General features: G+C 44.7%; 1 protein-coding gene across 1 annotated transcript; it reads right to left on the bottom strand.

The window, feature by feature from the left end:
* tesk1b (testis associated actin remodelling kinase 1b) lies at positions 1-26,165 on the bottom strand. Its single transcript, XM_085806246.1, has 9 exons — positions 25,486-26,165; positions 13,724-13,894; positions 12,121-12,267; positions 11,043-11,125; positions 5,125-5,215; positions 4,426-4,509; positions 3,714-3,800; positions 2,902-2,998; positions 1-2,251 (listed from the first exon to the last, which is right to left on the bottom strand). The coding sequence occupies exons 1-9, from the start codon at positions 25,699-25,701 to the stop codon at positions 1,017-1,019; spliced, it is 2,211 nt and encodes a 736-aa protein (XP_085662372.1). The 5' UTR covers positions 25,702-26,165; the 3' UTR covers positions 1-1,016.
* Positions 26,166-26,176: the final 11 nt, after the last annotated feature.

Below are 26,176 nucleotides of genomic sequence, written 5' to 3' on the forward strand. Positions count from 1 at the left end.
CAATGCCATCTTTAAATAATAAGAATCTGTACATCTCTTAAGCAGGTCTTTGACCATTCATTCCCAAAAAAAAGGTAATAATAATAATGATATCAATAGCTTCCTTATTAACAACAGTAATACATGTGAAGTGCTTAACCAGGCAACCGGAGGGGCCGACAGATCATACAGCAACAAAAATAGTCATAAGAACGGTGTACAACACACACACACGCGCACACACACACACACACACACACACACACACTCATACACACCTCAGCAGGGAACTATACACCTCTTGATAATTAAAGACATTAAAGCAAAACTGCCTGTTCATTTAGAAACAGCACCAAACATCAAAATAAATCATTGCAACAGTAATACTAAGCTTAACATTCATCATCATCATCATCATCATCATCATCATCAATATCATCATCATCATCATCAGTTGTAAGAATCTTTACATCCGCAAATATACAGGATCTAACCGGCCTGGGCCCCAAACTGGAGTGTTGTACATGCTGATCAGTTCTGGATGCTGCTGATCGATCGATTGTCCGTTCGTTCGTTCGTTCGTTCGTCAGGTCTCAACAGGCACAGCTGACATCTCAGAGTGTGTGTCTGTGTGTGTGCAAGTGTATGTGTGTGTGTGTGTGTGTGTGTGTGTGTGTATGTCGCCCTCAGCCCAGCAGAGGGCGACACAGCGTGGAGGGAGGGAGGGAGGGAGGAAACAGAAACAAAACAGAGAAGGGTCGCCAGCAGAGACGGCTCGGCTTTAGAGGAGAGCGTCACTGTCTAGAGTCTGGAGTGTGTTTTAGTGAAACCGCCACCTGAGCAGTGAGTCTGGAGAACGAGCGGGGGAGAGGAGGGGGATTTGGGGTATTGGGGGGTATTGCTGTGTTAAAATCTGTGCAAACTTTAGAGAAGACCCCACTTGATCTCCAGGGAAGAGCTGCAGGTGTTTTTCCACATGTGTCTTTTAATGTGTCTTTTCTTTTTGGTGTCGATGAGTCCACAATGATCGAGTCTGTCTATGTCTGCGCCCCCGGCAGCGCCCGCCCCGGCTCCGCCCCCAGGCTGGTGGTGGTGCTGGTCGGGGTCGGCGAGGGCGGCGGCAGCGGCAGACCCTTGGGCCCCGGCGGGCAGAGCAGCCCCCGCGAGGCGGCGTGGTCCCCGTTCAGGTTCTTGTAGGGGTTCCTGCGCGGCGGCGCGGCTCGCAGACACACGGAGGGGAAGCGCAGGCCGGCGAGGCAGCAGCCGGGGCAGGAGACCACCTCCTCCTGGTCCAGCGACAGCGAGTGGCCGCTGCCGGAGCCGAAGGGCGACGAGCCGGCGGGGTCGCTGGGCGGCGAGTGGTAGCCGTTGTTGTTGGTGGCGGCGCCAGTGGTGGTGGCGGCGGCGTTATTAGTGGTGGAGCTGCTCCAGCCCAACGGTCGACTCACGACCACGTTGTTGTTGTCCAGATGGGTGAGGGGGGGGAGGCACGGCGGCCCGTTGGAGATGGCCGACCCCCAGCCGTTGGCGAAGGGAGCGGCGGCGGCGGCGGCGGTGGTGGTGGTCGGTTGGAGCGGCGTGGAGGAGTGGGAGGGCGGCGGCGAGGAGCCGGAGCACGGAGATGAAGTGCTGTCTTGTGTGTCTGGAGAACTGGTGCAGTCCATCGGCTCCTCTTCCTCCTCCTCCTCCTCCTCCTCCTCCTCTTCCTCGTCTTGGTCCAACGACAGCGGCTCGAGGGACAGAGGAAGCCCCGAGTCGCCCTCCTGCCGACCCCCCCTCCCCCTCCCCCTCCCCCTCCCCGTCCTCCGACTCCCCCCGACCTCCTCCTCCGTCTCCGTCTCCTCCCCCAGCAGCGTGTCCTCCTCGCTCTCGCCGTTCGTCTCTCCGTTGGTCTCCGAGGTCGAGTCCTCCTCGGTGAGGACGGTGTTGGGCGCCGCCGTGAGGTGCGGCGGCGGCGTGCAGGGCAGCGAGTGGCAGCGCCGGTGCCTCCGGGGCTGGTCGCCGCCGCCGCCGTCGGCCTCCGACCCGGAGTCGTCGCAGTACGGCGGCGGCGGCAGGGTGAAGGTCAGCGAGATCACCGACTTGCTGGGGGTGTCGAACAGCTTGATCTTGCCGCCCTTCAGGTCCTCGCGCAGGGAGAAGGGGTTGACCCGCGTGGGAGGGGCCACCGGCGTGTCCGGGTGCAGCATGTCCGACTTGCTGCGGGAGAGGCGAGGGTCCGCCGGGAGGCAGAGGGAGCGTCTCCGCAGGGGGCCGAGAGCTGGAGACGCAGCTTTAAAACAGAAAACAAAAACGTAAGACTGATTATTTATCCCACATGGAAAACGTTGTCGTTACAGAAACATTTGAAACATACACGGTTAAAAAGTAGAAGAATATTTGGTGACGCTTTAATTTACAGGCTGCTAATTAGGCTACATGATAATGTCAAGAAATAGCCAAGAAATAACGGTCAAATTCATAGTAATGTCATCTTTTTCATAAAAACAAAAGCTTACACATGCTTTGAATTTTTTGGGAAAGGCCAGAATTTTTCAATTGTTATATCTTTGCTACAGTATATGTCTCGACATTACTATGAAATTGTTTCTAGGCTATTTCTTGACATTATGATGCAATTACTTGCAATTACTTGTTATTTCTTGGCTATTTCTTGATATTATCATGTAATTAGTGGCCTGTAAATTAAAGGCTTACCAAATATGCAAATATAGAAATATAAAAACAATATAAGACAAACGTATAGGTTTGTACCAAAAATGTTTCAAGAATATATACAGTTATTTATAAGAATAGACTAAAACTCTGTACACAATCACACAAACGACAATAACAACCCAAGGACAAGGTAAAACATTTTGTGGTGATTTACACAAACGAGCACCGTCGACTCTCAGGTGCGGCTGCAGGTGACTGACTGACCTTTGACGGCCGGCTCGTCCCTCTGCTTCCTCTCGGCCTGTCTCCTCTCCAGCTCGGCTACGATCTGGGAGAAGGACGGACGGAGCGCTGCGTTCATCTGCCGGGACGGAGAGAGAGAGAGAGTCGACAGAGTGAACAAGAGCAGGACGGACAGAGGAGACTCAGCACCTGACGTCACCAAGCCATTAAAACAACAATGTTCTATATGATATATACAAATAATCATGTGGTATAATGGATCAAATTATTTGTTATGCACATTGAACATTTCTTTCATACATTTCATATTGTTTACATTTCTAAATGCTTCATTTGCTGTAGAGAGTGTCCTTGGGTTCCCTAAAAGATGCCTCTAAGTTACATTAATTGTAATTTTTAAGTGATAGTCGTAGTTTTCATACAGTTCTTCAGTAATATTTGGCATCTTGGAATGAAAGAGCAAAACAGAAGCTGCGTTTCCTTCTATTAAACTTTATTATTTCATCCCTGTTTGCTCCTTTGTCGTTTATGAGCCATTTACAGAAAGTAAAACTCAGCCCACTCTCCGTATTAACTGATTTGTTGTTCTACTTTCGTTTCTCTGTGTGAGAGCAGTGATAGTTTTATGGCGCAGTACAGGAGCACAAGGTCAAATACACGCCTTGTTCTCTTCACTTAAAGACCGTTTACTCTGCTGTGATGTGTGTGTTGGGAGTGTTATGGGCGTGTTTCTGTGTCACATCTCGATCTGGACTTTTCTGTCCAGAGGTTAGGTGTAAAACTTTTCTGGTCATAAATAAAATCAGTGCACTGTCGTCAGGAGAGTTTCTTACATTACAGCAGGAGATGGCCAGATCCAGGAAGTCTGGAGGACAGTCTCCCACCATCTGCTGAAAGGTCTCCACATCCAGACCAAAGTCCTGCAGAGAAAAACATGAAGAGGTTTTAAACTGGGCTCAACAGAAATGTGGATTGTTGCTGTAAAACCCTGAAATCCATCATTTCTGCCACCAAAAACAATTCAATCCTGATGCTGCACCTTTAATCTACACTACATACAACTTATATACAATATTTATAATAGTATTAACCTATTATTACATGTGCTATTAGTGCAGTTAGTACAACAGATTTAGTTATTTTGTGGCAGAAGATGTCAAACTGGAATAAACCTGGATATCTGACAAATAAAAATGTTTTTTAATGATACATTTCTGAAGAAATATTTGCAATTTGTTTTTGCAGATCTCATTCTTCACTTAATTTGAGGCCTGTTTACAAGTTTAGAAACGTGCAGTGCTGCTATTGAGATAAGAAAATCAGCTTCCTGTTTGTCCCAGATCGCGATCAGCAGCAGAAACTCGACTTCTACAATTTGACATAATTTCTCTAAAATCATATCCGACCTGTTGCAACTGTGGCTGAAAGTTGCGAGTCATTTTGAAACATATATGTGCTTTCACAACCAGCTGAAATACAAACACTGATTATATAAACAGGAGGATGATGAGTATGTGATGACGAAGGAGCGGTGGGGGGCTTCACCTCAGTGCGCGGCAGGATGTCGGGGTCGGCCTGTATCCTCGCTATGATCTCACACAGGATGATCCCGTACGCAAACACGTCCACCTACACAGAGGGAGAAGACACACAGACACACACAGACACACACAAAGGTTAAAGAAGGTGAAGATGACATAAAGTAAAACAGGAAGACGCCACTTGACTCATATCTTTTACTTCTCACTTCACTTTCATTTGACTAAACTGTATAAAATCAAAAATAAAGAGGAACACGCAAGTTTTCTTTAACTGTGCTCTCTAAGTTTTATTGCAGACGGCGGCTGTCAAAAACACAACTATGCAAGTTATGTGGATTGGTATTTATTTTTAGTCTTTTTCTATATAATCTAAATTCTGATCTGGTTTATAATTGTCTGTAGTTTCCTGAAGCTCGGAGCGACTACGTGATGCAACACCATAGAAACATAATCATGCAGCTCTAACAGGCAATCAAGATTTCCACCAAGCGCACACAGAAAAATATTAGTAACCCAGGCCAAGCAGTGCAGCTCTTATATAACTGGATTCCTGTTTGCCGTGGACATAATAACTGATTTATTTAATATTTATTGCTTTATTTCACTGCCTGGTTCCCGGGGGGTTTATTTGAGCAGCTTTCGTCACACCCACTGTGGACCTTGAACTGTTGCAGCAACCTGAGCTGAGAGGATCCGTCAGTACCTTCTCATTATACACCTCCCCTCGCAGCACCTCCGGGGCCATCCAGTAGGGGGAGCCCACCACAGCCAGCGGCTCCTGGTCCTCCTCCTCACTGCAGAGAGGGGAGAGGAAAGGATGGAAAAGAGAGGAGAGAGGGGAAAGTGAGATGTTAAACCAACATTAATAATATAATATCATATCATAGACAAGTTAAATGAGTTAAACAGGATCTTGTTCTGTTCAGTTTTATGGATCCTGCCTCAGGAAGCAAGGTGCACTCACAGGGAATTAAATAAATTAAAAGAAAAACTGCAGAATAAATACAAAATTCCTATATTTAAACATCAAGTGTAGGAATAAATGAATTCAAAGAAAACAACAGAGTATACACAAACCTCCATTGATCAATAAAAAAAAAAAAACACAAAAGAGATACAAAAAACAGCTTTGTTTTGGCCTCTAACGTTTCTTTTCAACAGATGAACATGTATATCGACTCAACACCAGTTCTTATTATGACATCCTGTCTTCAAAAAGGTGTGAATGGACAAAATTGTTTGCTTATGTTAATCTGAGAAACACGTATTGCGTCAGAATTTCATTGTATTTGTGCGTCGACTTGAACATTTTGAAATTGTTGTGTAAAGTATTTAGTTCAATTACCTCTGATGAATTCGCTGCGTTGGCGTCTTTTTGAGCCACTGATCAGATAAAAGCAGCTGTTTGAAGATTTTGATCTTCGATCTGGATGATTTATCACACGTTGGGTCGAAGCATTTGTTATCATCATTATGTATCTTTTGGTTTTATTAAGTTTTAATGTTTCTGTCTCAACACAGCAGATTTGCCTCTGGGGACAATAAACTAGATTAGACTAGAAGTTAGATGAGCACATTTACACTTTAATTAAGAGCCCGTGTCTTTATCTAACATCTGTTTTCTGACATTTTCTTGGACCAAACAACAGAGAAAATATTCAATAATAAACAAAAGGAGCTTGAATTACACAGGTCTGAGCATCAGGATGATGTTTGTCTGCAGACTTCACAGGTAAAAAAGCGGTCAAAGAGCAGGTATCATGCTCCATTTCATTAACACAGGACCCAATCAAGAGGCTTTTATGAGCTGAAAAACCTGTGTGTGCATGTGTGTGTACTTCCTTTGTATCTAAGAAACCCTCGGTGTTTTTCAGTTTTGCAGCGATATGGTTGTGAAATTTAAGCAGAATAAAAAGGAAGGAAGACAAGAATGTGCAAGGACAACGTGCACACACACACACACACACACACACACCCTGCTGGCAGATACTTCCTCTCTGTGCTATTTCCATCTGCTACTGTGGGCCATGATACTGCAAAAAAAAAAAAAAAAAAAAAAAAAAACAGGGGGGAAGTGATGCAGAGACGGTCGTGACTCCCAATGTAAACAACATTTGGAGAAGTGGTCCGACCGAATCAGGAGTAGTGAAAGCAGCAGCAGAGGGAAGAAAAAAAAAAAAGAGAAAGAAATGAAGACAAAACAATTAAAGAACGACTGGAGAGGACGTAAAGAGCACGAAGGACAGGAGCGACTCGTTCTGAGAGAGATCCAGGGAGGCCGAGAGAAAAGCAGGAGGACTGGAATAGTTTGACCTTATTTGGAGTGCTTTCCCTAAACCCTCTTCATCTCCTCTCCTTCCCTCCTTCCCTCTCTCCTTCCATGCCACAAGCAGACTGGTGACACACACACACACACACACACACACACACGAAGGAGGGTTGTCAACATGGTCCGTTCTCTGGCTGCAGGAACCGTCAGTGTTTGACTAAAATAAAGAGCAAACACAACGACGAGGCCACAATCCACCAGCTGCTTTGGAAAACACACACCGGAGCAAACGCAGGCTTCACGTTTAGATAGATAGGTGCAGGAATGCAAAAATGACACAGACACACACACACACAGTCAGGTGGAGGCCTCCAGCTCACATGGGAGAAGTGTTAGCTTTGTTTTTAGCCTCATGCTCGTTTCACACGTCTTAAAAGGAGATGTTATAAAAGCAGAAACTAAGATTTCGTCAAAAAGCACGAAAACCCACAGAGCTTTTCAAACCTCCACCGACAATGACGCACACTTGGGTAAACACAAAAGGTGGCCAGGCACACAAACAAACACAACCAGTGGAAACACACACACACACACACACACACACACGGAGAGGAAAAGGGCAGGCCAGGTTACAGTGGCAGCTGTCTCGTCTCAGCAAGACGTCCTGTGTTTGCTAAACGGCTGCAGACAAGAGGAGCTGACGGGACATGAGTGTGTGTGTGTGTGTGTGTGTGTGTGTGTGTGTGTGTGTGTGTGTGTGTGTGTGTGTGTGTGTGTGTGTGCGTCGCTGCTGTGTTTCTTCAAGGTTAAGCCTCGACATCCTAACTATTCTGCGGCTGCTCTGCATCATCATCATCATCATCATCAGCCGCCTGCTCAAAACTGTTTATGGAGAAATAATCGTCCCAATCATAAAAAGGACTTGTATGGACGTGGAGCCGAGCAGGTTCAGGTTGTAGCGCGATACGCTGGGAAACAAAAGAAAGAAAAACAAAAAAAGCGCCTTTGTGCAAGTTATGCACTTAATTACAACTCCTCTGATGGTGATGATGATGGTGATGATGATGAAGGGGGGAATATTTGGCCGTGAGTTTTTTTGGCAGATGTGTTTATTTGCTGTTGCATAAGAAGATTGATGCCGCTCTCCTTTCTGAGTTACGTGTGAAGCCAGGTGGTGATCGGCCTGGCTCAGCTTAGACACTGGAGGAGGGAGGGGGGGAGGGGGGTGGAGAGGGTGGGGGGGGGGGGTGGTGGTGGGTCGGTCCGTAAAGCCTCTGGTCATAAAATCAGACCTCCATCCAAGCGTAGACGCCATGTCCCTCGGCTAATGTCACACAAACCATTATAACCTTTTGCGTCTTTATTAAACGCGACCATTAAACATTTACAATGGGTGGGGGAGGGGGGGTAATTACTGGGCCGTTGTTCTTCAGAGAGCAGCTTCAGCTCAGACGTGTTCTCAGGCCACCTTCACCTCATAGACATGTATGGAGGCGAGTGCTTTTATACGTAGTAGGGGCCTAATTTATAATATTTGCTCATTTATCTATTTATTCTCAGACTATTCTACTTTTTTATTCTGTACACTTATTTTATGTATGTATGTTTGTTTTTCTTTACTTATTAAGTTACTATCATCCATCCATCCATCCATCCATCCATCCATCCATCCATCTATATTTATTTCTCTTCATGCATTCCTTTTTTCCCCCTGCTTCTCATACCAAGTAAAAGGCGTCTTCACACATGTTTTTTACAGGTGCGTCGGACTAGGCTCAGCTGATCTGGACTGATTTGTAAAAAGAGGAATCCTGCATTACTACTGCGTACCTTGCACAAATATTAGCAATATAGCAACGTTTTGGTCTAAGGACCTTCTTCAGGCAAACACTGCTTCTCACACCAACAACTAGGTTGTTCTTTGTTGAAGGGGTCCCGTGGAGGGTTGGCAGAAGGACCATGGGGGTCCCAAGCTGGGATAGAAAAATAGGGAAGAAAAAAACAGTCTGAAAATGTCTTGTGTCCAGTTTCCTTTGTGTTGTTCACTGCTCTGTTGCATTTTCTAGAAGAAAATATGGCCCCAAAAAAGCGACGTGTTCTCAGGGTGTCTGGTGTGAGCAGGTCTCCGCGGGTCAGTCCACAGCGTCGTCCGTCCGCTGGATTAAGATTAAGATCTGGGCCCCGACTCCAAAAAAAAAAGTGGATTTTCTCCGTTTGAAGTTTTTTTTTCCCCCTGTAGTGGATTTACTTTGATGTTCAGGGTCACTGTCCTGCTGCAGGACCGACACCGTGACATTACACCCAATCAGAGCCCCCCCTCAGGTCATGATGCTGCTCCATCAGGTCTGTGCTCGTAGCAGCAGAGGTATCAACCTTCATGCAGCCGTCCCTCCATGATTTATGAACCAGCTCCAGTGAGTAACAACAAATCATAACTTGGAGCCTCCAGCTGTTACCGAGCTCCTCGATCTCCATTTATAGACACTTTGTCCAAGCGGACGCGTGAAGATCTAAACTCTTCGAGACCATTTAAGCCTTTCAGCTTCAACCAAACCAAACTATTCTTCATCATGACTCTTCTGAGATCAGTTTTTACAAGATCAGACTCTGCCTGTGAAACGGCAAAACTGTAAATAATGTGAATGTTGTTTTAATAAGTCAGAGGGGCTCAAACTCAAACCTCCAGTCTGGTTTCATTGACTGGACTCCAGCTTTGTCGGCTCCTGCTGACGTCACATCGTTTTTCCAGTCTGAGCTCTGAATGTTTGACGCAACGATTTGTGTTGTATTAGTTAGATTAAACTGTGTTTGTTGATAACGTAATGCAACTTGGATGGAGATGAAATCCTGCCACTGTAGCCGTCATCATCCAGCTTTGGTCAAGAAACAAAGTAAAAACACACATTTCCTAAAATGTTGAACTACCGTCTCAATGAGTTTATTCCTCCATGTTCGGTAGATGGTTTCTTTTACTAGACTTCAGTTTAAAAGTGAGCAAAGTTTATACAACATCTACATCATTACGTCTTCTAACTTAAAAGACTGTGATTTAAAGGGGCAGTTCAACATTTTGGCCCATTGCCATAATCCCTATAGTCATAGCAGTAGGTTTGTTATCTTTAATTGTCGGTGCAAGCTATTTTTAGAACGGCGGAGCAGAGCCGCAAGCTGCTAAGAGCTACGCTACGGAGGCTTATTTGGGATTTCTTGGTTTCCCTCATCAAATACAGAATCCAGCAACTCCAAAACACTCTTGTGGACAAGTTGTGACCTGCACATTCACCACGCTATGAGATAATAACGGAACGATATTAGACTGAGTTGTTTTTGAGGTAAATTAGATAGAGTAGATAGGGATTATGGCAATGGGCCAATCTGCCAAAATGTTGAACTATCCCTTTAAAAAGACATCACGGTTTGAGGAACTGACGCTGGATTTTAAACTCTGATCACTTTAACTTTTATTGAACCTGGAGATGAGCGTGAACATGTTTCTTCCCCTGAGTGACAAACAATTTACAAGCCCGGTTCACTGCTGTTTTACTGCCGACACCAGTTAAATGTTGAAATCAGGACTTTTTCCTTCTTTGTAGCAAAAAAAAAAAATAGGAAAAATAAAAAAGGAATATTTCCCCCACCACCGTTTCTACTTTTAGCAACATGAAGAATTTGACCATCCGACACTACGTACGAGAGGGAGAGAGAGAGACATGATGTCACTGGAAAACCAGCTGGAGAAAATAAAAACACACATCAGAGGACGGCTGTAACTCCGCTCGTCGCTTACAGTCAGCGGTGAATTGATGCCCGGGGAATAAAAAAATAAAACAAAACAAGCCACATAAATGTCAGTGGGTATTAAAAATCACACAGCTGCAAACACACACAGAGGAGGAGGAGGAGGAGGAGGAGGAGGAGGAGGAGGAGAGTCGCGGTGCGTCACGGCCGGCTCAGATTAAATATTAACGTCACCTCTGTGAGTCAAGCTGCCGTCTGTCCTGCCTCCTTCCCCCTGAAACAAACCTCCAGCATATTAATAATAATGATAATAATAATAAAAGTTCCAACATCTGCCTGCTCACACTGGAAAAACCTGGCTGTGTGTCTGTGTGAGTAATGGGTCTCATTTCTCTGCGTGTGATTGTGTGTCATCGGAGGAAAAGAGAAGCTGAGGGAGGCGCTTTCTAAAAAAACACTTTGCACCGGGCGGCGGGAGATATCGTGGCGACACGGCAGATAAACAAGAGACAAAGGCAGATGTGCAGGAATGAGGAGTGAGAATTTATTGAGCGTGACTTATCTAATCGCTCCGTGTTGATAGAAGAAGATTTGATGATGAATGGGACACCCACCTGTAATCTGGGATTTTCTCCGCCAGGCCAAAGTCTCCCACCACGGCCGAGCACACGCCGCCGTCCCAGCGCACCAGGCAGTTCTGCAACAGAGGGGGTCAGAGGTCAGGCTAACATCTGTACGTTTTTTTGGGAAACATTGGCCGTTCTCAGCCGTTGTTGCTCCTCCACAGCTACAATTTACCAGTCCGTCAGAAACAAACGGGCTTATTATTTCACTGTGTCAGTGTCGGAGCAGCGATGTGACCACAGTCTGATCTGCAGCCGTTTCCAGCACGTCAACGTTTCCTTTGCAAACTCGCAGCTCAAAAGGTGTCTGGATGTTCTGGGGGTGTTAACTTTAGTTAGTCGTTAGTTTTCTTTAGTTTTCTAACTAAACAAAACACCAGTTCATCTTTCCCAGAATAATTAGCTCCATAAAATGCTTCTTTATAAAAAGAAAAATAGCTTTTTATGTAACTGTACACCTTATCTATACAGCATGAAGACAGGGAGCAGCATGGTAAGAAGGGAAATTATGTCCAGAAATAAAACAGTTCAGGCTCTATTATTATATCTCATGTGGATGGACTCATGTTGGCGCTGGTTCGTACAAAACCAGATCACCGACAGGACGAAACATGAAACTGTGAATGAGACCTCAGGGGCCTGAGAACTGTGTTTGAAGCAAGTAGCAACACATGGGATATAAAAAACTCCACCGAGTTTGGGAAATGAAGCTAAAGCCAAAGTGCCATTTCAACAGTCTAAGATTTGACTGAGGGCCAATCTCGTCCTGGGGCCTCAGGTTATAATCTAGTTTTACCTCCTTTATCATGTCAGTGTGTGTGTTTGAGCATTAAAACCTGGAGCGACTGCACTTCGCTGTGCATCAGTGCATGTATCACCGCCGTAGGAGCAGCGTCCCAGTGGAGCCGATGTTCAGTGATGTGTGAGTGTATAAGTGTGTACTGCACATGGGCACTGGTGCATGTGTGTGTGCATGTGTGTGTGCATGTGTGTGTGCGTGTGTGTGTGTGTGTGTGTGTGTGTGTGTGTGTGTGTGTGTGTGTGTGTGTGTGTGTGTGTGTGTGGTCACCTTGGAGGTGAGGTCCCTGTGGAAGATGCCCTTGCTGTGCAGGTAGCGGAGCCCCCGAGCGATGTCCAGGGCGAGGCGGAGCCGCACGCTCCACGACAGGTACACGTCGCTGCCCAACAGCTGCTCCAGGTTACCGCCGTTGATGAACTGGACCATCAGGACAAAACAACAAGTTTAAACAAGATTTATTAGTGATGCACAGTGTGTGTGTGAGGGTGAGAGTTTGCTCTTTTCTTGACATTTTTTATATCAATAAGGTTTAAAGGAATAGTTCACCAAAAAAATGAAATTCACCCTCATGCTGATGAATAATAGTTTTTTATTTATACATGCTTTTAAGTCCTGTATTGCACCCCAGGCAAATTCAATACAGGACTGTTTAGGCTGTAAAAATTTCCTAAATGAAGTTGTTTCGAGTAAACTATATCTCTTCAGGACACTTATATTGCAGCAGATGAGCAGTAAGGAGGAATATTATATGGTTTTTGTGTAGTTTTCTGGACCTTTTTGTGTCGGGCGCTTTTACTCTCATATAAAGTTTTCGTTGGACTACGAACCCCCCTCCCCGGGAATTTAATTTTTTTGGTGAACTATTCCTTTAACACCAAACATCCAGTGGTTTGAGCTTCTTACATGTCAGGAGTGTCTAACACTTTCAATCGACCATCTAGGTCAAACAGAAGGGTAATTTGCATGCAGTTTTGTTTTTCTTTGGACAATGATGATACTGATACAAACAGTAAAGTAACCAGAGCATGAGAGTGTTTCAGTGTCCATCAGCTAAATTCATCAATGAACTCATTGTTTTCTTCAGTGATAGTGACAATAATCACCTTGTGTGAAACTCCCTGACCTTTCAGATCAATACAACACGAAGAAAAGCTTTAGAAATACAAACAAACAAATGCATTTTCCACTCTTGACGTCAGAGCACCAACCCCCCCCACCTTCCCTCTCTTATCTCCTCTCATCCATTTCCTTTTCTTTACTGTCCTGCTCGGTTACCGTGGCAACACCAACAGGTGAACTGATCCCATGTGAGAAACAGGTGAAATGTCACGACCTCCTGCCTGACCCGCAGTCTCAGTACAGAGATCTGAAGCGTCAGTGTTCAAGCAGCGAGGGAATAGATGTAAGACAGATACAGATAGACTGTTTTAAAAAGGCACCAAACTAAAATTAAAAAAAAAGAACAAATTACAAAAACAAACGATTTAAGCGTTTAATCAATTTGTTTTAGGTTTCAGGTAGCTTAAAAACAGAAGTAACTCATAAAATGTGAAAAAGAAAGATGGCTGGGAATAAAAATGATGAATCATGACCGCTGTAAAAAGCAACACGCTGACGAGAGTTGAGTGAATCTCCCCGGTGAGACGTCATCCTGCTGCATAATTAATCATCCCACTTCATAAATGTCTTAACGAGAGGAGCTGAGAGGGGACGGTCGACATGTGGACCAACACGGAAATCGTTCTCTTCCACTTACGTAACATCTAAATGTGCACTAGACCGTAAACTGAGATTTTGATATATGATGTAGATCCAGAGTCTGGTTTTTATTTTATTTTAGTTAAAGTACAACCCAGTGGTGCAGGCGTGTTACCTCTGTGAGGGCGTGAAGCTGCCCCTCGTGGACACACACTCCTATAAACCTGAGGATGTTGGGGTGGGACAGCCGGTTCATGAGCTGCACCTCCCTGAGCATGTTGGCCCTGTTGGTGACCTCTGTGTTCATCTTCAGAGCCATCACCTGGCCCGACACGCGGTGCTGCACCTGAGGCACACACAAACACAACAAAAAGAAACCACATTAATGCCCTTTCTTATATAATTCACAATTTACACACAAGGGGTTACACAACAGAGTTATTTACAAATCTGACAACAAAGTGGGGAAATGGTGCAATTTAGCAATGGAAAATATTCTTCCTTCTCTCTGGAGCAATTAACACCAGTTCCACTTTTTATATAAGACACAACAGCAGCATGAACTATGAATAGTGATGCTACCCTATGTCTCTCTCAACATCTCTTATTATTATTGTATAATGTACTATGTATTTATTCATTTATTACTCTCATTATTTTTTTTCCCCCCACTTTCTCTTGCCTTGTCACTGTGAGTTCATTTGATTTTTACTTTGCCACCTTGTGGACATTGAATTTTCCCCTGATTTGAGTTTGTTACTGTAACTTTGTTCTTGAAAAAAAAAGCAAAAATAAAATATTCAACAACAAAAGAAAAGACACAACAGCAGCTGGAAAACATGATGATTTAAAGCAGTGGATGTATCAGTTAACAGGGCGGCAGCGCTGCATCAGCGTTTATGATGATAATACACAGATAAGAACACACAGACAGACAGACACACACACACACACACAGACAGACAGACACAGTGTGTTGTTAACTAGCATTAGCTTCAAGGTGCTGTTGGACACAGAGTCAGATCCGAGTGTCTTCATTTGTGTTTGGCTGCTTCTCTGCTGCAACCTGCTGCCATGACAGCGTCTCCGTCTGGTATGGTTACCATGGAGAAAGGACATGCTTCCCCTCAGGCTGCATGTCGGTGCACATTTACTTGGCAAGACGTCCAAAGACACACACACACACACACACACACACACACACACACACACACACACACACACACGCTTAGACTTAGAGACACCTCTGACTTTCTCTCGTCTTCTTGTGTGTCTGTTTGTGTGTCTGTTTGTGTATGTGTGAGACATCACAGTTCGATATTGTAGGAGTGAGTGTGAAGGTGAGGAAACAGTGTTGGCAAATTATTTCTAATCCTCTTGACAAACTTTTACTATTTGCTCGTTTGATCACTTTGCTTTTACATTCACAAATGATCAATAACACTGTTAACTTTTGGATGTTGAAGCTCAATACTTAATCCACAGTACAAGTATGATCAATAAATGTGTTTGTAGCGCTGACTGAAGGCTACATACACGCAGCAGCACCTTCACTTCCCTATGAGCAGCAGTATAGTAACAGCTCCTATCGCACAAAGTACGGCAGGTATGAAGATTTAAACTAAAAAGCAAAAAGCACTGGATGAATTAAAACTTCAACATTTACACGTCACGGGAAAAGACGACGGCCTCCGTCAATAGGATTCATCCTCTGGGAAACATTCATGTCAAAACATATCAGGTAACACAGCGATCCATTCAACAGCTGTGATATTTCAGTCCAGACTGAAGTTGTGGACAGACATTTCTAACTAGAGCCACGCTGCTAACACGCTGCTGACAAATAAATAACGTTAAGATAATGTTTGGTCCTGATCAAAATATTGTTTAGTGAAAAATTAGGCTTATTTTAAGAACTATCCAACAATATGAATGAGCAGTTTTCATGCTGTGCTTGAGGTAATGATTGCAGAAAAACACATTTAAAGTGTAAAATCTATTGAAATAAGATGACTTAGCGCTGCCAAATCTATATTATCTAATCAGCAATGCTCCTGGAAAACCAATAGTTGCTGCTGTACTTAAAAAGAGCCGTCAATCAGCTGATCTGAAGTTTTTAATTGTAGCGAAACGGCACTTTTTTATTTGCACATTGGATCAGGAATTTGACTCTTGCTGCCTGACTGCAAACCAGATTTCCTTTGAGCTATAAATAAAAAGTTGAGCCGACAACTTGAGGGTTTCGGGTCGTGTGTCTTCATTAGTGACATGAGAGTGTAATGAAAGACATAGGGAGGGAGGATGGTCGAGGGGGGAGGGAGGAGGAGGGAGGAGGAGTGGGAGTAGGGGGGGGGGGTGAGGAGCCAAAAGTCTGAAGTCACAAATGTGTGTGACACTGGCCTGGATCTCAGCTGGACTGTGGATCCAAGCGGTGATGTGAAGAAGAAAAAAAAACAACCCACAAAGCCTATTAGAGACCAGACTAGAGTGCAGCGAGTAATGCTATACACACACAGTCACACACACACACACACACACACACACACACTGGATGAAGGCAGCACTCCTCTTCGTCTTCTCTGCCAGTCAATGAGAGTCCGTCTCTGCTGCACTCAAATCCTTTTCTCCACCGAGCCACTTGAGGACTCGGCCTCTGGCAAAAGTGCTGCACACATGCATGGATGCACACATGTAAATCACACACACACGCACGCACGCACACACACAAAAAATCGCACACACACACAGTCGCTGCTTCCTGTCCGAGCGCGAGCAGAGCCGAGCAGAGCAGACGTCTAAACACACAGCAGGAGTTTGGAGGGAGAGCAGGACTAATCTCTGCTTCTCTTTATATATTTACAGCACTTTAGAGGATGAGGCAGACTTATGTGGCTGGGAGACGCAGCTCGGTAGCCGATTAAGAGGTTTCTTTACACACACAAAGACACATACACACACACACACACACACACACACAGACAGACAGACACACACTCCTCCTGAGTAGCAAAAAGATTTATGGAGCAAACAGGAGCGTGGGGCGGCACATGGCTCTGGATTTACATCACACTTGTCCGCCTTCTCCCAGCACATGTCTGTCTGACTTCTCACTTATTTGTAGACGGCGTTACAAGCTCATCTCCCTCCCACACACACACACACACAGACACACACACACAGACACACACACACACGTAAACAGAGGCAGGTTACAGTGCGAGTGTGAGCCAACTGCTGATGATGCAGCAGTGGTTAGAAGTGCAACGCTGCTGCTGCTGCTGCTGCTGCTGCTGCTGCTGCTGCTGCTGCTTGACCCACTGTTTTTAGCCTCTAAACAAACAACCTCTCACTCATCATCACCACCACCATCATCACAGGGCGAGTCCGTCTGAGTCAACACAAGGTTCAAGTGCGACTTTGGCAACAATCTCGACTCTCAGGTGTGTGTGGGTTTTTTATTTTGCCATCTGAGAGGCTTAACCACCACAACAACAAGGATATAACGTTTCATTCTTTCTTATTTTAAACATGTTTTGTGCCGAACGCTGCACCGGTCATCTCCACAGAGCCGCCACTGGAATGCCAACGTCCACGCCTACATAAAGACAGATTACCCCACAATATGGAGCAATTACACACACACACACACACACACACACACACACTCCTACTACAGTCTTCTGCTCACATGCACACGCACACACACACACACACACACACACTCGGACACTCCCTACAGCTCTCCTTCAAAGACACACTCAGCCTTATAAAGCGCTGCTGTCAGCAGAGGAAAGGTCACCGTCTCTCTCTGCCTCTCGCTCCACGCAGCCAACATGTGCAGCGATGTCTGTCATTAGCTGGCGGCCTGAGGAGGCAGAGACTGATGCGAGAGAGAGAGAGGACGTGTCATGCTTATAAAAAATTGGGGTTTAATATTTGTTTAGACAGAATATGACGACTGAATCAGCAGAAAAAAAATTGTGTTTCAGTCGGTTTGAGGTTGAAACCGAAACAATTCTGTGTCATGATGCTTTATCGGCATTTTTGTCTGCGTGGTTGTGGACATGGTTTTAGAAAAATAAAGGTCAAATAAATCCAAAGTCCAGAGATTTGTTTTATTTTACGTTAATAATTTGGCTGCTAAGATGTTTTAAGTTATTTTTATCTCTCCACAAATAGCAGCTTCAAATCTATTCCAGTATTGAAGTAATACCAAAAGTAACAAATCTTTATTTTTCTACATCATTTTTTCACATTTCTATTGTGAAATGTTTTTTGTTGTTGTAGTAATTGTTTATATTTCCTCTCTCCGTACCATGGTGGCTGCTGCAATGAAAATACCAAAGCAAATTCCTTGTGATGAAGAAAATTCTACTTAGCAATTTATTGCTATTTGTTTTGCCTAAAATAAGTCAAACTTCACTTTTTTTTTTTATTCATAAAACACATTTAAACCAAGTTGTAGGATATAGAAACGTCCTGGGACACGACCTTGACCTCAGTGTTGTGATGTGGACAAACACTTTCCAGGTGTCCACATACTTTCAGCATGTTGGCTTAAAAAGAGAAAACTCTTTGCAGAACAAATTATACACTGCAGCAGTGGAGTGCGGCCGAGTGTGACCACACATCCTATGATGCACGCACACACACACACACACACACACACACAGTGACTTTGCCTCAGGACACTGGGTCAGCTCTAAAGGCCTCTCCTCTCTTTTCTCTCGTCGATTTACTTCCCACCAGCAGGGGCCATCGTTATCATTCCACCAGCTCAACGTGCACCGTCAGAAAATCTAAAAAAAATCTACTTTTAGTTAAATAAAAACCACAACAACAAGGTCTTAGAATAAAAGACGGGGCTCTCCAGTGGAAATGCATCAAGACTTCCTAAATATCCCGTTTCATGAATCCACAGGACTCTACAGTGCAAAACCATGACATCTAAACATTTAGCGGAGACTTCAGTGGGTTGTTGTGGTTTTTAACATGAGAAAGACTCAAACTGGAGCGACTCAGCATCACTAAACAACTTCTGCAGCTTCTTAAAACCAGGCTGAAGCATCATTTGCCTCTAAAAGAAGAAGAATGACTTCATGACAAAAACAGGAAAGCCTCGACCAATTTCACACTTGAGCTTTATGCTGAAGTGTGAAGACGCTGTGAGTTAAGTCCCCGAGGGTGTGTGTGTGTGTGTGTGTGTGTGTGTGTGTGTGTGTGTGTGTGTGTGTGTGTGTGTGTATATGTCAGAGACTCGAGAAAATTACTTCTCCTACAGAAACTACTCAGGGCTTAAGCCGCCGCCTGAGGCTGGGGGCTCTCGGTTATAGCGTGAAGAAGCACGAGACAGAGGAGGAGAGTGTCACAGCCAGAGTGTGAGTGTGTGTGTGTGCGCGTGCGTGTGGGCCGAGTGAGACGAGGAGGCACCGAGCCGAGACGGGTCCATCAGTGAGTGAGCAGGGAGGTCCCCCCTCTGTGAAACACAACCTGATCCAGGGGAGGGAGAACACTGACTGAACAGTGCAGGTCTGACACCGAGGTGACCGCCCCCCTTCCTCCTCCTCCTCCTCCTCCTCCTCCTCCTGCTGCTGCTGCATACTCCAGCCTGAACACGACAAGTTCATGCATGCACGTTTTTGTTTTTGCATTTGCAAAAAAGGTGTCAAAATTAGTAGAAGAGGAAGAAGGAGCTCCTATAGCAACCGTCTGTGACGTAGAGGAACGAGGAGACAGGACAGGACACAGTTCATGGAAAGAGACATGGCTGTTGATCCTTTAACAAGCCAACGCAAATTAAGCTCCATTCATTTCCACGGCATCAGGGTGGAGGCAGAGATCTCACACACAGATATCTGCTGGGAAAAAAACAAAAAAAGACGTGGGTGAAAGAAATACACAGTGTGTTCGACGGCTTAAATGAGTATCTGGCGTTTCGGTGGGCTGACTCTTTAAAGAGTGATGGGACGGACGATGACGACACAGAAACACCATGTATCGCTGCTGCACCTCAAAAACATGCAACGATTCTTTTGTGATACCGGCTCTGGTCGACACTCTCATGCAAACACTGAGCCATTTGTTTACCTTATCACAAGGGAGCGGCTTTCCTTGAGGTCCAGCTCCAGTGTACCGCACTGCCAATACATGAAGGAGCGGAGGAAACGCTCATTGTGCACTGATGTAAACACACATCAACGTCTTTTGAGATAAATATAAAAAAAATATTTCAAAAAAACAACGATAGCTGCAATGGACGGGAGAAGGAAATAGAAAAGTTGTGCAACTCTCATCAAGACTTCTCCATTTTAATCCCTGGGTCACTTGAAGTTTTTTTTTGTCTTTTTCTAAAAAGAGCAGTAAACACGGTGGTCAAGTGAAGACAGGCACATGACACGCTCAGCGCTTTCGTGTTTGTGCGGCTGTGCAGAACATAAACAGAGCTGAATACTTGTGCAGTGAATGGCGGAGGAGCAGGCCCCGACTGGAGCGAGGGAGGAAGAGGAGTAATGAGGGAAAAGTGCTGCACTAAGCCTCTGATGTTCAAGTCTGCACTGGCTCCCTCATACCGACACGACCATCCAGAAGCCGCACGCACACACACCAAGTGAAGTGAGCCTCCTAATCCGGAAAACTGAAACTGATCACAAGCGCAGGCCGATGATGATGGATGATGATGGGTTATGTGTGTGCGTGTGTGCAGCTCCGAAGAATCTGTTTGTTTTTCCTCCCGTCATCATCGTCGTGTTTTCTTTTGCAGAGATGAAAGTCGGATTTACGGGGAACTGGTCGCATCCCAACACGTCCTGGTGGGAGACTCCCATAATCACCATCACTCGTCACTCGTCAAGATTAGTTACTGATGAACTGAACCCAAAACCGATAAGATCTCACAAAAAAGAAAAGACTCTTCTTTGGAAAGGACTACTGTAACTTCACCCATCCAATTTTTTTTAAAAAGGCAGAAAAGGCCTCATGCATATATTTTTCAAACCACAGAAATATTCACAACCTAGAGTCTTTATTATAAATCTAATGACAAGTGTGCAAAACTGCTGAATATCAAACAATGTAGTGTAATTTAAATTCATTATCCACAAAAAAACTTGTCTATAATATGAAACGATTCACTTTAAATCAACATTTTCTAAGATGGCATGATTCAACTAAAGGTCGAGAAGTCAATGCTGAATTCCTGCTTGCACAGCAGATATACACCACACACTGTACACACACACAGTACACACAGTACACACAGTACACACTCACAGGCAGTGGCACCACAGCAGTGTTTGGCAACCCATTTCCTTCACATTACCGCTCTGTCACAAGCAGCTGACACACACACTGTCCACATCATGTCAACAGTATTTGTCCTCAGGATGCTCTCGTCTGTTTTAAATATCCGTTCTTATGCAATTACTCTTTCATCTTAAACCATTATCTCCTACATGACATTAAACCTACACACACACACACCTCATCACTCCAGTCTAACCGGGCCGGTCACAGCCCATGTTGGATCGTTCCCATGTAGACCGGTTTTTGTTCTGCAGAGACTCTCAAGGAGTGACTCATGTAAATGCAGCTTATTTCAATTTTAAATTACACCTCTCGCTTTTTTGTTACGGTTATCAAAACAATCAAATCAGCCTAGAGGTTATTTCTTGTAATGACAAAACGACGATGTCGGGTAAAGCTATAAAACCTTTATCAATCTGTGCTATCGGCTATAGTGTGGTAATCGCTGAGCAAGAGGAACAGAGCTTGGATGGATTTATGATTAAGGCAGCAAACCGTAATTCATCTTAGTTAACTGCACAATGTTCAAGAAAATGCTGCCATTTGACATTTTGTATGCATGTTAACTTTGTGTAGGCTATGTTAACCTTTTGGAAAAGACCTTTTATTAGGCCTAAGATTGCTACTGGTTTCATGTCATCCATACAGTTTGTATTCTATTGCACTTTACTTATGTAGCCTATTTTATCGTATTCCTATGTTTTTATTGATCTGTACAGCACTTTGGTCAACTTCAGTTGTTTTTCAAGTGCTTTATAAATAAAGTTTGAGTTGAGTGTGGTAGGCTAACTACACTAGCAGCTAATTAGCTTAGGTAGCTAAACATGACCTCTGTCTAGGGCTTTTTTCACTTTGTACAAAACAATTAAGTGTAAAAATGACATGTTGAGGACTTTTGTGTCATATTACAGATTAAGAAATCAAGATAGTGGTGATTAATTTATCTTTAGGCAAGCTGGCAGCTAGCACTTGGTTGACGCGGCTTAGCCGGCAAAAAAAGGAAACAGAGAAATCACTATGAAACCCAAATATGTCATTTTTACACTCTAGTTTCATACAGATATAATAGTGGTGCTAGACTAGCCGCTGATGGAGAAACCTTGGTCCATTAACATTAAGCTCACAGACGCCTCTGACTGAGACACTGAGCTTCTCAAAACAATGTTGTGAGATTTTCCATGTCTCATGTAAATTATGGAGACGGGCCAAATGAGAACCAAATCCGATAATAGAGAGGCCCTGCTGTTTCCTGCTTCTTGGACAGCAGGTGTTATCTGCATTAGCAAATATGCCAATCTATTATCAGAACAGAAACAGCTGGAAAATGACGCAGTAAGCTCGGTAATCCAATTAAAAAATCGAACCATCCTGTTTGTTCAAATAGGAAAAAAAAAAAAGCATGCAGCCCTGAGAAACAGACAGAATAAATATATAATGACTCTGTGCACTTAACCAATGAGTGATGGTGCCAATTTATTTGTGATTGAGGTTATTACTAATGTGCCTTCAGGTTTTTTCAGGTCGAGTTTGAGCCTGATGGAAAAAAACAAAACAAAACAAAAGCAGGAGCCTCGCTGGTGATGTGCACACAGGGAGAGAGAGACGAAGAGGGGGAACTTTCCTTTGAAGAATATTAAAAAAGGAAGATGAAAAACAGCACCTGAAGGATTTGTCTTGACACGTGTGCTCCCGTCCTTTTCCCCCCTCATTTTTGTCTTTTGCTCTTTTTATTTTTTTTTCCCAGGTTGCACAATTGCACACTGGAGAGGTGAATGCATGCTGCCTCTCTGCCTGCAGCGAGCCTCCATTGATCTGCACTGAGGACTGGAGCTCAACAACAGCACAAACACACTCACACATCCACACTCACATCCACACTCACACACGGCAGGAGGCCAGAGCCTTTGTAGCCCGAGCTCAGGACGTGCATTTTCAAAAGCCTGAATGTAAATATATGCAACATATACGTTTTAGTGCTGGGCTGAACTTCATAAACAAACCCTCTGAGGTGGGAGGTTCAGGCCTTTTCCCTCTGCACGACAGCGGGGACACGGGAACAATCGCTCACTCAGCACCGTCAGCAAACTTCTTTTTAAAATGTGACTGATAGCTGCGGTAACAATTTTGCATTTATATGGCGCTATCAAAGGGCAAGCTGATCCGAACCTAAGTGCCAACTTGACAAGGCAGCAGTAAACATGGTCACATTTGCATGCTCATTGGCCATTCAAAGGGCAAAGCTGAGGGGAGGGGCTTTGTGGAGCCTGAAGAGCCTCCTTTAAAAGAGGAGACAGCCCACAGGAGGGAAACCGCAGCACAGAAAGTCTTATTTAATGAGCCGAGGGTCAACTTAACCATGCGTTTTTCTTTCTTTTCTTATAGACTGGCTTGGCTCAGAGAAGGTAATTAAGACGACTTTTTTATGAAGTGTCACAATCCTGCACTTTCACTTCATCTCTGTAACTACACGGTTTAAATATAGAGCTCAGACGCCACCATCCTGCCAAAGCTCATGTTTTTTTTTACCTATGCAGGTTGTGGAAAATTTCCATTTACTTCTCGTATACCAAATATTTGACCCCTCTCAAAACTACAGTCATCCAAAACACAGCAAGGCCACGTATAAACAAAGCACAGATTCACATCTAATGAGAGAAGTCGATCATCGTTTTTCAAACAAATCCACATCACACCTTCAGCTACAGACTCAGATCAGACAAACACTTGGAAAGAGGGAGCAGACAGAAATACACTCACTCACACACTTTTCCTCCTGTGAGTCTTGGCACTCCTCCCACATGGGCATTAGGAAGCTCCTAATAATCTCTTATTAACATGAGGGCATCACTGTCGCCACTTGAGACTGAAGGGAGGCCTCACGCTTCACTTTCAACTACAATGACTACATTTATAAAATAAATAAATGGAGGTTTGGTCACACAGAGTTGAACACAAGTGACTTTTTACAGTGTTTCCTTTGGGGATATTTTCAATGGTTGACTAATGAAGAGAGTAGCAGTTTGACACAATTGATAACAGATATTAAACGGCTCCGACTTCCCCTTATAAAAGACACAGATGCAGCTGTTTAACATGTGATGAGAATGAGACCAACGACCTGGGAGCACTGACATGAAGCCATATTAAAGAAAACAGCATCACTCTGGGCTTTAAATGAAGAATGTGCAGGGAATATTAACTCTTGATCAACTGCTTTATTATTGATTCTTCATGATTAATCGGTGCATAATCCATTTAAACTAATCTCCAATAATTGTGAAAAACATCCATCACACTGTCGCAGAGCCGAGCAAATCAATTTGTCAGACCCACAATCCAATCAATCCACTTACAAAATATACACAAACACATGATAAAGGACTCAGATCATTATTATAGACAAATATTAAGAGTACTGCAACCTCTGTATCAAATTAATGGCCTGTTTTTTTACATGACACCTCCAAAAGCTATTCATAAATGTGTCTCATTCATGTCTACATGTTACACACACTGATATACATCAACATGTGGACTGAGGACACTAAGGAAGTCAGTCTTGTCCCATCACAAACGTGCCCCTCACAAAAGCGTAAAAAAAACTATCTGTATGAACTATGAACCGACTTTGAGCAACACAAGACTGTGTCAACTGCACAGCGAGGACGGAGGCAGCAGCAGGACTTTATCTGTAATCACCTCTGTGCATCAAAACCACAAGATCGAAGCAATAAGACACTCGATCCGTCATCGAGCTCGATCGCCTGAAGGCACCGCGAGCAGAGCAGAGAGCGCAGCCTGGTATTTAACGTTCACGGGAGAAAATTCATTAAGTCCCACTAGTGTTCAACAGACAAACAGCTGCACGCCCCACATCTGGCAGGTAGGCCTACAGTCGAGCAGGTTTCTGTCCTGAGTCTATACCACTGGAAGTTGTAAAAGATTAAAAACACAAAACTTCTGGAGCTTCAAGTTTTCTGAGTATTAAACTCTTTTTTTCAGCATCTCTGAACTGATTTCAGTGCTTTCTTTTTCTCTTTCTCTGTTGTTCTACCATCACATCCAGCTGTCATCATTAATAAAACGCTCTCTGGGATTAGGTCACTAAAGGCTACTGGGCCAACCAGATAGAGAGAGAGAGATACCTACTCCAGATCCACCTGCCCTGATTGTCTCCACTTACCACAACACAACACAGCACGTCCAGTCCACTTTACACAACATGTGGGTCACTGTGGACATGTGACACCATCCGCCATCCGTCCAGGCGTCCACACACACACACACACACACACACACACAAAACAAACAAACCCAATCAATCACTCACTCACTGACTCACTCTGATTCAGCTGGGTTTATCATAGCATATTGGTTGTTATATGGGTTGCCATGGGTACCGTTTGTTTTCAGAGATGCTGAGAGATCAAGTGGAGTTAACAGGAAGTCAACAACAGCTGAAAAGTTGCAGCAGCTCAACTCAGCTCACACATCTGATTTAAAAAAAGAAAGAAAAAAAAAACACTGAAAGTTTGATGCTGCGTATCCATGGCGACCAGGAGGATGTTGTGCACAGATGTTGAGCAGAGTGAAGTGATGTGATGTGAGTGAAGTGAAGTGTGTTGCCCCTCTCACCTTGAACACCTCGGAGAAGAAGCCGGCGCCGATCTTCTCACGGCTGAAGTCGTCGAGCCGCGCGAGGCTGGACACGGCGCTGCGCAGGGCCCGGTACGAGGACGGCCGGATCCGGTTGGGGCCGTGGACGCTGTGCATGGGCTCCCGGTCCGGGTTCGATTCCCCCTGCCCCTGCTCCTGCCCCTGCTCCGGCACGACCCTCGTCTCCGTCTCCATCTCGGACAGGCCGGGAGGAGAAGGAGCGGGAGGGGAGGGGCCGGGAGGAGGAGGAGGACGTGGGACGAGTGCGTAGTTTAAAATCCAGCCCGACTCCTGTTTACATTTCCCATGTCCGCTACAAGGCCACGGCCGCTGTGCAGGAGGAGAGAGGAGAGGAGGAGGAGGAGGAATGATAGCCGCTCAGTGGGGGAAACCAAACCAAATGTCGCCGCTGCGGTCAGACAGACAGACACACAGACAGCGACCGGTTCGTCTAAATTCCTCAGTCAAATTCCTGCACTGGAAGTCTGCGCGTCTCTTCTCTTCTCGAGTCTCTCAGCGAAGCGCGCAGCTGCAGCGGTGCATCCTGCAGAGTCAGTGCGCAGTTTGGGTGAAGTCCCTCATGCCGTTTTCTTTTTTAAAACTGCGCAGGCTGCTGCTGCTGCTGCTGCTGTCTTGGCAGCTCTCTCTCTCTCTCTCTCTCTCTCCCTCT

This window comes from Trachurus japonicus, chromosome 18, assembly GCF_045865225.1.
Source record: "Trachurus japonicus isolate A0001 chromosome 18, Traja_1.0".
Lineage (NCBI taxonomy): Eukaryota > Metazoa > Chordata > Actinopteri > Carangiformes > Carangidae > Trachurus > Trachurus japonicus.

Excerpts from the sequence above, each read along its gene's own strand:
- tesk1b (XM_085806246.1), bottom strand. The coding sequence starts at position 25,701 with ATGGAGACGGAGACGAGGGTCGTGCCGGAGCAGGGGCAGGAGCAGGGG. Across the intron at positions 4,510-5,124 it reads GGGAGGTGTATAATGAGAAG|GTGGACGTGTTTGCGTACGG; the intron begins GTACTGACGGAT and ends CCCTCTGTGTAG. Across the intron at positions 2,252-2,901 it reads GGACGAGCCGGCCGTCAAAG|CTGCGTCTCCAGCTCTCGGC; the intron begins GTCAGTCAGTCA and ends TCTGTTTTAAAG.